This window comes from Dreissena polymorpha, chromosome 14, assembly GCF_020536995.1.
Source record: "Dreissena polymorpha isolate Duluth1 chromosome 14, UMN_Dpol_1.0, whole genome shotgun sequence".
Taxonomy (NCBI): Eukaryota; Metazoa; Mollusca; class Bivalvia; order Myida; family Dreissenidae; genus Dreissena; species Dreissena polymorpha.
In genome coordinates this window covers 71,174,990-71,189,798 of record NC_068368.1, presented here as the reverse complement: position 1 = coordinate 71,189,798, position 14,809 = coordinate 71,174,990, and the positions used below count along the sequence as shown (strand labels likewise).

The window sequence follows — 14,809 nt, the reverse complement described above, 5'->3', positions numbered from 1 at the left end:
GTATTCTATTAAACTTCAAATAACATGTGTTGTTTTTATCGCGCTACATGAGATATCATTCAAACCTAAAGTAAGATTTCATATAAATAACAGTTTTCTTTGTAACTTACCGGCATAACCACAGCATTGATGTAATCGGTCGTGTCCGGAATGTTGGATGACAAGTACGGGCGATATTCATCAGCTAAAACACGATGGTACATGTTTATATTAAAATAAAAACTATTCAGTAATTTTTCACAATACTATCACGAGGGATCAAAATGAAACAAGCTGCAATAAAAACTATTCTTTCTGTCCAAAACAATAAGGTAAACCACCATAGAATTAAACACTTAATCATTTGACAGTTTAATCAACTATTTTACAATAAACACACATCAAAAACGCATTTAATATAACACACCAAACATAACAGCATATATAGCTTTTGGCAATAAAAATGTTCTTCATACGTGCAAGGATGTCCATCGATCTATTTTTACTCTTATTCGAATCGGACGTTGCTGATTTGTACGAATTATCGTCTGCATACAGAGATTCCTCCGTGCATAAATCCTGGTAAAAACAGTTTTCAGATATTTTAGTAATCAAAGACTCATAGAATAAAACAAATAATGAAAGGCGACAGCATCGATAAGTCCCTCTCGATCGGTAAAATTAACTTGTGTCTGTTTTAAATATAAGTTCATGTGTTGTATTTTCTTATCATGATAATTGCCAAAAACGAATATCCACTTGCTTACAATGTTATTTATTTATTATTATTTATTATATTTAACACAATAAAAGACCAACAAAAACATTAGATGTTTGTTTTCTTCATTTTGAAATGCACTTCAATTTTTTAAATATTAACCTTAATTTATTATCATCATAATATAAATTCTACTTCGCAAACTTATAAAAAAATATCGTTTCAAAGAGGCAAAGCCATAGCATTCCTTACAACCTCACTTACTTGATACATTTTCTCAAGCCCGGCTTCAGCCAGCAGCTCCGCAGTCACGGATTCTGAGGGCAGTACCAACATTTCCAGGGTCAGTTTGTACAAGTACCGGTACTGGCTCTGGAATGATGAACGGACATGATAGGTAAATGTTAATGTTCAATCGATTTGCGATAATGTTGATCGCGAAAGCCGGAAATAATAAATGACGGCTTACAAATCACTACTGCCGCGGTCCTGACGATGTGTCTACTTTATTCAGTTTTAAAAGATGTTATTATACGAATTGCGAGTATACTGGTAAAACAACTATCATAACGTTTACCTTATCATGACAGTATTTTAATTTACACAAACTATAATGCTTAGAACACTGTTTAAATAACACAGCAACATAAGGTTTGCTACACTTACCGCTGTCTGCACCATGTTTACCCTTTGTGACCTTAGATTGGTCACACACTGTGGGATATCAATGGTCCCTGTGCTCTTTCCTTGGTCGTAGAGAACATCCATTGCAATAAAGGTCCCCGTGCGCCCAACGCCAGCACTATAAACATGAAAAGCAAATTAAACACATGTTTCTCAATATGAAGAATCGAATGTAACCAATTCAATGAAAGTTTATCAGATCGATCGACGGACAGATCCAAATCAAAATTTCAAAACAAAGGAGGTGCATAATTGAAGTAAGTCGTTAATTCTCTGGAATGAAAAAATATGCACGGTTTGCAATCCGTAACGATGAATATGCTATAAGTAAATGAAAAATACCTTCAGCTTTTTCTTCCGATAACATACTATTATTGCTAGTTTGATGTATATACTGTTGCTTCTTCAAAAGTGTGTAATGTCACATTCATTCACTAATTTCACATATTTTGTATTGTTCATGTTAATCGTCCCATATAGTGTATAGGGGTTTCGGCCGAATAAAGTGTAACTTGTGTAATGTACCTGCAATGAACTAGCCAAGGTTGTTTTGCCTTCCTCTTTTGACATCTAACCTTTCTCCAGAAATCAACGAGGCTTGTGCTGCTGGTCGGCACGCTTTTATCGGGCCATGTCGTGTAGTTCAACTGGGTCACAGTTCGACTTGCATTTGGATTATCCTGCAAATAAAGTTTCCACAGTGTGACTTGTATCTGGATTATCCTGCAATTAAAGTTTCCACAGCGTGACTTGTATCTGGATTATCCTGCAATTAAAGTTTCCACAGCGTGACTTGTATCTGGATTATCCTGCAATTAAAGTTTCCACAGCGTGACTTGTATCTGGATTATCCTGCAATTAATTTGCGTTTTAATACGCTTGCATTTCTTCTTGAATATAAAACCTCACATTTGACATTCGTTCGTCAACCAGTTCATGAGAACATACTAGTAAGCCTCTCATAGAAGAAATATGTATACTTATAAAACGTTTAATTAACACATCGTTCATGAGCTTATTTTTCTAATGCAGCAAAACTATAAGCACGTAATAACTATATTGTATATAAGGATACTTTATTACAAGAGACAAACCTGTTCGTGCAACCTTATAGTTCGGATTGTATAATACGAATACTCTCTATCTTCTAGGAGAGTGACCGAAAAGCTACCGTGTATTGTCGGTGTTCTTTCGCCCCAGTACTTTAAACATTTCATCTGAAAACCGCATGTGTACAAAATTATAAATACAACACAAATATTGGAAACACATAAAATGTAAAGTCTATACATTGTGCGCCCAATCCAGATGTAATAATATTTATGCTTTTAATTGTCCATGTTTCCCTGGCAGATTGGTACAGATTTCGAAAGTGTCATAAACATTCACAATTATATGTATCAGATATCTACACGGAACAATAGGCACATATAAACGCACCTTTCCTTCTTCGACAAGATTTGTAACCATCACAATTATATGGACATCCTGTTCCCAAACCATTCTCCAGAAGTCGCCTACCATAGGATTGACAGGACCTGAATGTATACAAAGTTATCTGGATATGTTTGGTTAAGGTTAGACACATCATCCGAACAAATGCAACTTATGAGATATTAGGTGCTTCACTTATTTTTATTCTCCTGTTTAGTAAAGGCTCGTTTGCCTAACAAAAAAGACTAGCAAAACGCTCCATGTTATTTATCTGAAGGTCATTTGTACTCATATTTGTTTGCATATGTATTGCGAATATATTATTTAAAATATCCATTGATGAGAAAAATTAATTGCGTTTACACCAATGTGTATAAAATATAAGGGCTTTACCTTGAGAAGCGATGTACTTTTTCTCTTCTGTGAAACCCTTAAAAGAATAATTAAACTTTTATTTTATTTATAGGACATAAGAGCATTAAGCATTTAAATTAATAAGGCCTCAATCATACCAAACTGGTGTTCTTACTATGAGCTAAAGGTCAGTTTTTAGGAAATAACAATCGTGGTTAGAACGCCGATGTGTTGTGGTTGTTGTTATGTTTTTGTTTTTGTTTTGTTTTGTGTTTTTTTCGGGGGGGGGGGGGGGGGGGGGTTAAGCGAACGCGGCTTTCTCACAGCGTTCTGTGCATTTATACTGGATATCACGCCATTGATGCGCTGATCATCGGCGATGTCTCCGCGTCAAAACTAGGGTTTTGAGTGACCTCTAAGATTCTTCTTCGATCTTGGAGTTTGCAATGCGACTGCACTACGGCCAAGCAAGAAAGAGAGTCGTATAAATGCCATTTACATAATGGGAACGCAATAGGGAGGCCACTGAGTCTCTGGACATCCATGAACAACTGTCTACAGTTCCACCGCGACCAAAGTGCTAGGCTTCCATGTTTATGGCGTCATCAGAGCGATTCTACGGCGTTCTAGCCTGCCGCAATCTTTCCGTTCTTGGTTTTTTAACGCATTCTTCCAGCGTTCTCACTACGAGTGTAAGGCGTTCATGGTGATCTAACCGCGTCATGGTTCTACTTAAGAACACATTAAGAACTCCAGTCCGGTATGACGGGGAAATGGCACGTTATTATAATATGGTACAAATGCTAACGCATGCGACGTATGACCCCTTTTCGACTTAACATTCAAAAAATCCTTAAAACATTCTTCCGAAAATAATTAAAATGTACTAAGTCACCATGATTTACGTCTCAAAATGCTTGTTGTCAGAATGATGACTTGTACTGAATTTAACCCCAGTCAACGCTTTTAACCGATCTTAAATTGGGTTTTAAAGTGTGGGTTTATTTCTAGCAACTGGAATTTATTATGTTTTGTGATAATACCATACTAGTATTTTACGTATCCTTTTAGTAAATGAAAAACATGTTGCCAAATATTTGCTCATATTATCATTATAATTATTGTCTTAACTCTAGTTATATCAATTTATTACATAATATTGTACTTTTACTGTGTTTTAATAGTGTAGCCGGTATTGTTTTATTGCTTAAGTTTCTTACAGCATTATTATTTATATCACACATTTTAAGATCATTAATCCTTCAATTAATGCTGCATAATATTATCAATACCGCTTATTTTTTATCAATTTTATGTACATATATATGTTTTGTACAACGCCATTGAATATAATTATATAAATAGGCGTTTCATCAAATAAGCAAGTTTCAATTTTAAAGTTTATTAAGGATATACGTTATAAATTATGAAATCATTTAAAATTCATTATTCATTATGTATGTTTTCTCCATTTAGAAGCATAAATGGCACACGTACATCAACGTGGCAGGCGTTGATGTAGTCGGAATATGGCTCGTCGGCAATTTTTCTAAGGATCACTCGAGAATGGTCGTCTGCAAGAAACAAGAAGCTTTAGTTTATGTCTTAAAAGCTTTTTGATAATTATCATGATAATAATGATAATACGAAGAAGAAGAAGAAGAAGATGAAGAAGAAGAAGATGAAGAAGAAGATGAAGAAAAGAGAAGAAGAAAATAAGAAGAAAAGGAAAATATGAAGAAAATAATAATTATTAGTATTGTTAATATTATTATTATTATTATTATTATTATTATTATTATTATTATTTTTATTTTTTTTATTATTATTATTATTATTATTATTATTATTATTATTATTATTATTTATTTTTATTATTATTATTATTATTATTAGTAGTAGTAGTAGTAGTAGTAGTAGTAGTAGTATTAGTAGTAGTAGTATTATTATTATATTATTATTTTGAGTATTATTATTATTATTATAGTTAAACAAACATGAAGAAATTAAAGCTATTAATCACTTTTATATTAGAAATATAAACAGACATAAGAAATATGTCCGATTTTACAGAATTAACGTGCCATATGTGTTACTTACATGCATACATATCTTTGTATCTATTTTTGCCAATTGCTCCTGATGCCACAATAGTCGGGTGTTGAAGTCCACTTGGCATTTTCTGTTCAATAAAAAAAATATTTATTTATTTATTTCAAACGACTGATTGGTAAACGATCTTCAAATAAAACGACAACATTTAAACAAATAATATATTATTTAGAAAAAAATACGACAGAGTCATTTTATCTGCAGCGAACCGATTGTATATCCCAGTACAGATATTTATTGTTCAAAAATTCGGAATACAAACATTTCCGTCAACGGTTTGTATTCATTATAATATTATCACAACATCAAAACTAAAAAAATCGATTATAAAAGCTCAACAGAAACATGATATACTTACATCAAATTCTTGTTGGAAAAGGTCTTTTTTCATGTAGTTGTCTTTTACAAATGTTTGAAGTTCTTCGACAGCAATAAGCCTTAATCCAGTGCACTTAGAATCTCGTGGTATGGGTTCGCTGTTATAGTAGAGGCCGTCTTCTGAGAATGCCGCGTTTGCATACACTGCGTTTGATCTAGTTTGGACTTCCAACGGTTCGGTCTTAGACGTATTTGGTCTTTGGTTGATCTCTAGAATTTAAGACAAAAATTACAGACAAATAATTCAAATGAAGCATTTGTTGGATAAAAACAAATCAACTTTTAATTGTTTGTTAACAAAAGTAAAAGGTAATTTACTAGTAACTTTACCATTCTCTATATCAGCCTGAATGTTGTCGAACTGTTGTCTGAAACGAAAATTTGACATTCCTAAAGACTGCTTGTAAATACATCCTTCAGTGAGCGTCATAGTAATATTGTATTCTACATTATTTTCTTTAATTTTTATATGTTTTCTCTATACTATGTGAAATCTATCAAATGTTGATACATACCATATGACATATTTAATAGTAACCTCAAAGTAACCTTTTTAATGGTTTTGAACGCCTCCTCCTGATGGCGATCAATACTGCGATGATAACTACTGCGATGACCACAACACCCCCAACACAACCGCCTACTACCGGGCCGATGACCAAAGGTTCAGACTGAGGCACTACAAAAAATAACAAATCCCCATTTGATCACTGGAACTTTATTGCTAAACGTATGTAGGTTCTAATGGGATTAACATTCGGGCTGTTAACAATGTAAAGCTGTACAGTTGTGTGCATCAACGATACTTTGAATTCATTGAGTTAATATGGAATATATTGCGCACAGGGGCAACTTTTTATGGAATTAATGAATGCAGATGTTCAATATTTATACATTTTATACCATTTACAGTTTTAATTAGCTAGCTAACACCGACTTTAGTTATTTCTTGTAAGTTATATTATAAGTTGCATATGTTATGCTTACGTTGTAAAAGACACTGGTCGCCAGAAAATCCCTGTCTACACCCATCCAAGCAGGTTCCATTAACGTGGTGACACTTGTTGCTACATTGACCACATCTTGCTGAGCATTTGTCACCGTAGAAGCCCTCGATACATGCTGGAAATCAATAATAATGTATGTTTTCTAGTAATTGTACTTTGCTCGATATGCTTTACGGCAGACATTTGAAAGATAGGCACATATTCAAGCGGGTTTCGTACGACAAACTCAAGTAAACGGACGATTTATGCTCGCATAGCGATTGCGCGACTAATTTGTCATACAAATCTAAATTCGATTACATACTTGCACACGCACGATAAAAATCACTGCCTTATGAATGTCATATGTGGGCATTGTATGTCGTATGAACTTCTCTATAAAAAGAATCCTAATATGCAATTAGCGCTTTAGTTCATACACCGATGACATACAGTACAATACCATTTCATTTTAATAATTACATTACTTTACAATTTGAAAAACAATTTAAAACCCTAAAGGTCGCAACGGTTTTCCACCCGCTGGCGTTATGAATCAACGTTTTAATTTCGGAAATTATCAGTGAAAAGCGTTATAATCATTGACGCTCGCGTCAAATTTTGACGTCATTTGCTATCGATAAATGAAATACAATGAAGAACTTTAGCGCAAAACATTAACATCATTTGGAAATAGTACGGTCATAAATATTAACGTATTAATTTGAATTCGTATTCGGTTCATCGGGTAAAAGAAAACGTGTCACATAGGCGAATTTTCCAATCAAATTCGGCATTTACGTGAAAAACAAGTCAATATTATTTAATAATAAATAGTCGCGTTCTTGTGTTTACTGACTGATTTCGGTTTATACATTTAAAAAAAGGTAATTGGTTATTAAACTAGAATTTTGCATTCGGTTGGATATCAAGTTGACTTCATTTCTATAACATGTTCATAGATCAAGTATTGATACATATGTCAATCAACGTCTGAGTTAATACTTGATTCAAAGACGATTACCTTAAAAACAATTCACATGTGCATTAATACAAAACTCAACAGCTTGGGGTTCGTTTTAGGATAATAACCGGTTCTAAATAATGTCATTAGCAGTTATTGTGTATAATAGTACCTCAACAATAACAATTTCGTAATATATCTCACCATCCGTACAACGCGCCTCGTACCAGCCCGCTCTACAGTGACAAGTTCCGTCTACTTTGTTGCATATATCCTCGCAATTACCACTACACGGCTGATTGCAGTTCTGTCCATAAGTGTAGTCATCGCACTCTTTGGCAATGAAATACATTTGTAAGATATGAGTTGCTAAACAAATATGTTATTTCCAGGCGATAAAACATTCTTCGCGACGGAAAACTATTTGCTCAAAAAAACTTGAAAGAAAACAATCATGCATCAGATCTAATTGATTTGTGACGGAAAATTTTTGTTTAATGATATAACTCATTAATATTAATCATCAATAAAAAGTGTCTATGTGTTGGATCTTTGACGTATTTTATGTAGCGATATTTGGGTAACATAAATTATTGCACGCAATTACATATACATAACCGGTATAGCATTAACTAATAACAAAACGCTCATTAGTTATGAATTAAGAACAGCTTTTGAAATTCAATAGAAGTCTCACCCTCTGTGCAGAGTGACCCTTTCCAGCCCGGTTTACATGAACACGTTCCATCTACTTTACTGCACACACTCTCACAATGTACGCTGCACCTATCGCTGCAGTTCTGACCATAATGTGTATCATTGCATTCTGTGTACATGAAAAATACAACGCTTTGGTGTAATCTGACAATACAAAAATAAAAAATGATAATATTATGATTTCCGATTTCCAAAAAGATATAACCAATAACAAACTGATAATCACTATGACGAACCTTGTGTACAGTTACTTCCCATCCAACCAGGTTTACATCCTTCCGGACAATGGCCATCAATCTTGTTACAGGCTGATCCCTTGCACTGGCCGCAGTCATATTGACATCCCGATCCAAACTTACCGTTAGTACATTCTATAAATTGATAGTTAGCAAATAATGGATTTATTAATGTGGGCATTTGAGCTAAGTATATGGAGCAATAAAATTTAATCAATATATGATAGATGTTTATTCAGGAAAAAATACAATATGCCCATCATTCCGCATGCAACACATGACAAAGAAATATACAACCGGTTAATGGTGAGATATGTTGCATCATGTTAGATATCTGCATATATATATGGGGAGATATAGATACATTTTGATTGTGAAGATGCAATAAAAAGATAAATAAATAAATAAACGTTTGGAAGCAATGGAAGGGAAAAAAAAATATAGCGTGTATTTGTCTTAGACCAGGGTTATTGGGTCATTTCGGAGAAAAATGTAAGTTCTAGTCTAATGAAATGTAACTAGAGTTTATGTATTAAGAAGTGTAAATTTAAATATGAACGGTATATTTAGTATATATTTGACACACAAAGTTGAGTTAACCAAAAATGGATATTAAATCTAGGTAGCCTTTTTTTTTTGGGGGGGGGGGGGGGTTAGATTGTATATTCCTTGTTAGAGAGCCAAAAATATAGAAAAACTCACGTAGGCATGCTATAGTGTTCGATTTCAGGTACATGTACATATCAGGTGCATTTATCAGTAAAAGTTATTTACATATATATTTACATACATGTTTAACAGTTTACAAAATAACATTTGTTATTTACACACACATACACACACGCTTATATATATATATATGTATATATATATATACACATACATATACATATATATATATATACACAAAGTATCATATAGTATTTTTACAACGTTGGTGATGTAATTGGTGCATGTGTATTTTGCGATTGATGTTGGTGTTGTGTAGCCTTTCATGTTCAAGCTCATAACGATATTAATATCCGATATATCAACTCGTGCTTCCGTTACACAATCGATTTATAATTGGAGAAATCATCAAATGTGTCTGGAAATAATCGGATTAACTACCGTCGTGGATACAGTTAAATGGATTTTATCATGGTAAGTCAACGTTGTAAGTGTGGTACAGTTTTACAAGCTTGACAACCTAACCCGAAATCAAAACGTTAGGTTGAGACGCATGTGTAAAATTGACCAACTTAGGTCTGCTCATGTCTCATGACTCATGTTATTCAAGTAATCTAATTCGGGGAATTAGGTTACTACACATGATGGAGCTATATGTATATACTAATGATACAATTGAGTGGCTTGATATGTGATGGCCAATTCATCATGCTAACAATTTTTGAAGATTTAAAAGTTACACATTTAGACAATTAGAGCACACATTTATCGATTGTTATTTGATATGTGGTAAACAAATGCATTGTATTTGCGTTCACCAATAAGAAAACCTTACAGATTATGCACATTTTGTAAGTTTTAGTAACAACATAGAATAAAATAGCGTGGTATATGATGGACAACTGTTATAAACTTAGATACATACATGTACACCTACATAAAAATGAGCAATATACATATACTGGCTTACATGTTAATAAAATATGATGTTTACTATTGATGTTTATTTGATTCTTATGTTTGCAATACACCTAATAAACATAATTGTGTTTTATGTTGTATCTTTTTGTAATATCAGTGTATTTTTGTCTTTTTCAATTTCAGGTACCACTACTGTTTCTTGACACAAATTGTTTTTCTACTAATTTGGTTAAAAAATAGTGGTGTGTGTTTTCATCGTTGCTGTAATAAGGGGCTGTGAAAACATAGAAAAGCTGGATTGCCATTTCACATATTGACTGGTTTGCCAGGCTCGCATGGTTGTGAGTATAATTATATTTATTTTATGTAATAGGTGATTAATAACTAATTCTGTGAGTATATATTTTCTCTTAACACCAGTGATTTATGTATATATATTCCTAGGTTTTTTAGTATACCATTGTTGTTTGCGGACATTAGTTCTGAAAATTTAATTATGTTTGGATGTTTCCAATAGTATTTTTTAATGTGTAATTTTCTTATTTCCTTGTAAAGTGGGCATTCTAATAAAAAGTGGAATTCATCTTCTAGTGTATTGCAAGATAGGCATTTTCGTTCGTTTCTTGGTATTTTGTTTGGTTTGTGCCACCTTCCTGTTTCTACAGCGAGTCTGTGTGATGATGTCCTGAGACGTGTGAAAGCTTGTCGGTATTTTTTATATTTAAACTGTTGAGATAGTTTTTGTAGCCAAAGTTGTGGAAAAGTATATAAGTTGATGCTCTTGAGGACATGTGGAGTTCATTGTTTAAGTTTTGCAAGAAAATATCTTGTGCTCTTTGTTTTAGAGATGACATGAATAAGTCTTCGTTTTCAACACCCTGATTTAGCCATACATGAAAAAAGCCTAATTGTTCTAGACATTCTTTTAGTGATTTCACCCAAGATGGTTTGTTTGGGTTAGCTTCTAGTTCTATCAACATCATTTTATATGTGATTTTGATTAGTTTGGTCTCTGGGCATTTTAAGATTTTGAACCAGTATCGAATAATATTAGCTACAATGCTGCATTTTAGAGGAAATCGCCCAAGTTCGCTGTATATAAAGTTATTTTGTGTTTGTAACTTAACTCCTAAAAGCTGTTTGCAAAATTTTAAGTGTATCGTCTCTAATCTTTTACTGTTATTGAAACCCCAAACCTCACTTGCATAATTCAGAATTGGTGTTATTAGTTTATCGAATAGCGATAACGAGTGTTCAATTGAGATATCAGTGAATTTATATAAATATGATCTTAGTTTAAATATTGCTTTTAGGCCCTGTCCTGCAAGTTTATCGAATGTTAGGTTGAAGGATCCTTTTGAGGAAAATGTTATTCCCAAATATTGAAAATTTGTGACAATTTCAAGTTCTTGGTTGCCGTATAGAAAATGTTGTCCCCTTGTGTTTCTTCCTCCTTTCTTGAATATTAAAACTTTTGTTTTCTGAACATTCAGCGTCAATTTCCATTGATTACAATATTGATATAAAATGTCTAATCCATGCTGAAGGTCTTGTTCATTTTCTGACATTATTGTTATATCATCAGCATATAAGAGTAAGAATAGTTTGAGCATGTGGATACTTATTCCGTTGTGGCCTTTTAATATCAATGTCTCTTCAAGGTCGTTTATATACATTGCAAATAGAAACGGTGACAAACAGTCTCCTTGGCGGACCCCGAGGTTGCATATAAAGCTTTCACTTAAGCAGTTATTAAATTTAATGCATGATTTAACATTTGAGTAAAGCGATGTGATGATGTCTAACATTTTACCTCTGATGCCTAGTTTGATAAGTTTGTGCCATATATTTTCTCTTACTAGTAAGTCGAACACCTTTGTGTAATCGACAAAACAGACAAATAATTTCTTGTTGTTATTTAACATTTGTTGTATGACCGCGTGAAGAATAAAAATATTATCAGTAGTACACATGTTTGATTGGAAACCGGCTTGTGCTTCTACGTAAACACTTTTTCGGCCCATGCATTAAGTCTATTATTGAGGATTCTTGTGAATAGTTTTCCGAGTGTGCTTAGTAGTGTAATTCCTCTATAATTCTCTGGATTGTTTATGTCTCCTTTTTTATGCAGTGGTATTATGAAACCGTTTGACCATTTTTGTGGGAAGTAGTTTAAATTGAAGATCTTATTAAATAATTTACTTAAATAGTTAAGAAGATTATTTATGCCGTATTTGAAAATTTCGTTTATGAAGTAGTCTGGTCCTCCTGATCTATTATTTTTCAACTCTTTACATGCTTTAAGTATTTCATCATTGCTTATTTCAATGTTTAGTTCTTCAAACATAATATTGAATTCCCCTTTAACATATCTTTCATTAAAATGTAGGGTGTCTTCATCTGCTTGGTAGAATGTTGAGTCTGGACAGTTTACTGCTTTAAAATATCTAGCAAAGGTATCGTGTGTTATGTTTGTAGATGTGTTATTTGTACATAAGCTTTTTAATAGTTTCCAGTAGTCCTTTGCGTTGTTCATTCTAGCATTAATTAGTTTTTCTGTATTTTTTCTATCGTGTTTGAACTTTTTTGATCTTACGAGTGATTTGTATTGTGACCTGACTTGTACCATATTTTTCCTGTTTTTCGTCACTATTATCAGATCTGTAATTATTGAGGGTTTCGTAAAAATCTGTCTGTTTTTGTTTACATTCATTGTCAAACCAACTATTCTGTGTTTTTGTCTGTTTATTTCTGTTTTTGATGTGTTTTTTTAATGGTGAGCAAGTTTTGTTTAATAAGTTGCAAAATGTTTCAAGATTATTATCAATTTCTGAAGATTGGGTAATTGTGTCTATATTTGAGGTTAGATTGTGTAATTCATGTGTTATTTCTTCAGATTCAAGGTTATTGATAAAAAATAATCTTTTATTTTCATCCCATATAAAAGTATGATCTATTTGCGGTAAGTTTCTTGGTTCATTTTCGTTGTTTATATTTAATTCCGGGTTTCTGTGTTCAGTTTTAATGGAAAATTCTATTTTGCAGTGATCTGATTCTATGCTTGGATCTGATATTGAGAATTGTGTGAACTTTGGCATCATTTCTGGCATACATAGTACATAGTCAACAACACTGCAACCAGCGTTCTTTATACATGTGTACCGACCTAAGTGCGAGTCTTCACATACACGACCATTCATGATACGGAGGCCTGTTTGTTTACAGAAGTCAATTAACAATTTGCCATTTTCGTTTACAATTTTGTCTTGACTGTTTCGCGGCAAGAATACATCTATACTGTAATCATCAGGCATCATATTTAAGTTATGCAGGTATTCATCATTTACAAAGTCATTGCGATTCCCAGTTCTGGAATTAAAATCACCTGTAATAATAAAGCTAGTTTTGTTTTCATATATAGCATTAAATTCTACAATATCTTGTATTAATGAATCATAAATGTTTTCATCATCATACACTTCTCTCGCACTGCCAGTTGGTACATTGTATAAAAGACATACAAATACATCATTTTCAGAATTGAAAACAGACTTATCTATTTTTAACCAAATTATTCTATCATTTTTATATTTAAGCAATTCTACATTTTGTTTTAGATTATTTCTAACATATATAATAAGTCCACCACTGTCTCTTTTTGCATTTTTATGCTTGTTAGTTCTGTTCAGTATAAAATGTGAAAAGCCGTCCACTGTGCAATTGTGGAGTTTGTTCAACCAAGTCTCTGTTAACAAAATTATGTCTTTATTCAAAAATAATGATTGCACTTCTTCACTGTTGTTTAATTTGTCAAATCTTCTTCCAATTAATCCTTGAATATTCCAAAGGCAGAAATCGAGTCCATTTTTCTCCTGTATTTCCTATTGTGCTGTGCGTGGGTGTTCCTGGTTTGTCCCAGCATTTGGTGTGTTTATTGGAATCGAATTGTTTACATCTTTGGGTGGTGTATTGTATTTGGGTTTCCCCGTGTTTCTATTTATAGAAGCGGAGCGGTTTTTTTGCGTTGCACGTGGCGTCGGCGGTCCTTGTGTAGTTTTGTTTTTTATAGTGTTATTGAGGACATTTGAGAGTGCATTAACGTTTTTGGATTTTGTGGTCGTTCGTCCTCTAGATGCCGATGCCGTGCGTATATGTTGTGTTGTTGCTTTCGGTTGTTTGTACCAATTCTCTGGTGTTTGTTCCATATGCGGTGGTTCGGCTGCCAATTCGTGCGATTGCTCTCGATTTTGTGGTTTGTCTGTCGAGTGGGCGTGGCTCATAGTTGTCTCCGACTGCGTTTCGTGAAAAACTTCCGTTTCTAAGTTTTTATTGTTTGTGATTGTTGGTGTGGTCTGTGCGTTTTGTTCTCTGCCCGGACTTTGGTGATGTTTATATGTCGCTGAAGTAGTGAGTTCTGTTTGAGCATTTTGTGGGGGTGGGCAGTTTAGGGTGCTTGTGTTGTTAAACTTTTCGAAACCCGTTGTCCTACTTTCTCGAAGGAGTTCGTACCACTCTGGGAACATGTCTTTTATGGGTCGTCCGTTTATGGATAGTTTCGCTGGATATTTTATTTGAATTTTGTCTCGGTTTACACGGGCTGTCTTCGTTTCGTCCATTTGGTTTAGGTGTTTCCTGGCTTCTACTATTTCTATAGGGT

The 14,809-nt window shown here is 33.4% G+C and overlaps 1 protein-coding gene across 2 annotated transcripts in view; it reads right to left on the bottom strand.

Moving 5' to 3' along the window:
* Nucleotides 1-14,809, bottom strand: part of LOC127858374 (receptor-type tyrosine-protein phosphatase kappa-like) — a 29,664-nt gene that overhangs the window by 3,123 nt on the left and 11,732 nt on the right. The window contains exons 2-18 of one of the 2 annotated variants that reach the window (XM_052395465.1): nucleotides 8,563-8,697; nucleotides 8,307-8,435; nucleotides 7,814-7,942; nucleotides 6,647-6,781; nucleotides 6,209-6,338; nucleotides 5,990-6,027; nucleotides 5,640-5,869; nucleotides 5,270-5,351; nucleotides 4,667-4,743; nucleotides 3,209-3,245; nucleotides 2,822-2,919; nucleotides 2,476-2,598; nucleotides 1,907-2,061; nucleotides 1,364-1,499; nucleotides 962-1,069; nucleotides 456-558; nucleotides 111-184 (exon numbers count right to left, since the gene is read on the bottom strand). In XM_052395465.1, coding sequence (XP_052251425.1) covers nucleotides 111-184; nucleotides 456-558; nucleotides 962-1,069; nucleotides 1,364-1,499; nucleotides 1,907-2,061; nucleotides 2,476-2,598; nucleotides 2,822-2,919; nucleotides 3,209-3,245; nucleotides 4,667-4,743; nucleotides 5,270-5,351; nucleotides 5,640-5,869; nucleotides 5,990-6,027; nucleotides 6,209-6,338; nucleotides 6,647-6,781; nucleotides 7,814-7,942; nucleotides 8,307-8,435; nucleotides 8,563-8,584 — 1,806 coding nt within the window. In that variant the 5' untranslated portion in view covers nucleotides 8,585-8,697. The remainder of the gene's footprint in view (nucleotides 1-110; nucleotides 185-455; nucleotides 559-961; nucleotides 1,070-1,363; nucleotides 1,500-1,906; nucleotides 2,062-2,475; nucleotides 2,599-2,821; nucleotides 2,920-3,208; nucleotides 3,246-4,666; nucleotides 4,744-5,269; nucleotides 5,352-5,639; nucleotides 5,870-5,989; nucleotides 6,028-6,208; nucleotides 6,339-6,646; nucleotides 6,782-7,813; nucleotides 7,943-8,306; nucleotides 8,436-8,562; nucleotides 8,698-14,809) is intronic. The other variant, XM_052395464.1, reaches the window with a different exon arrangement.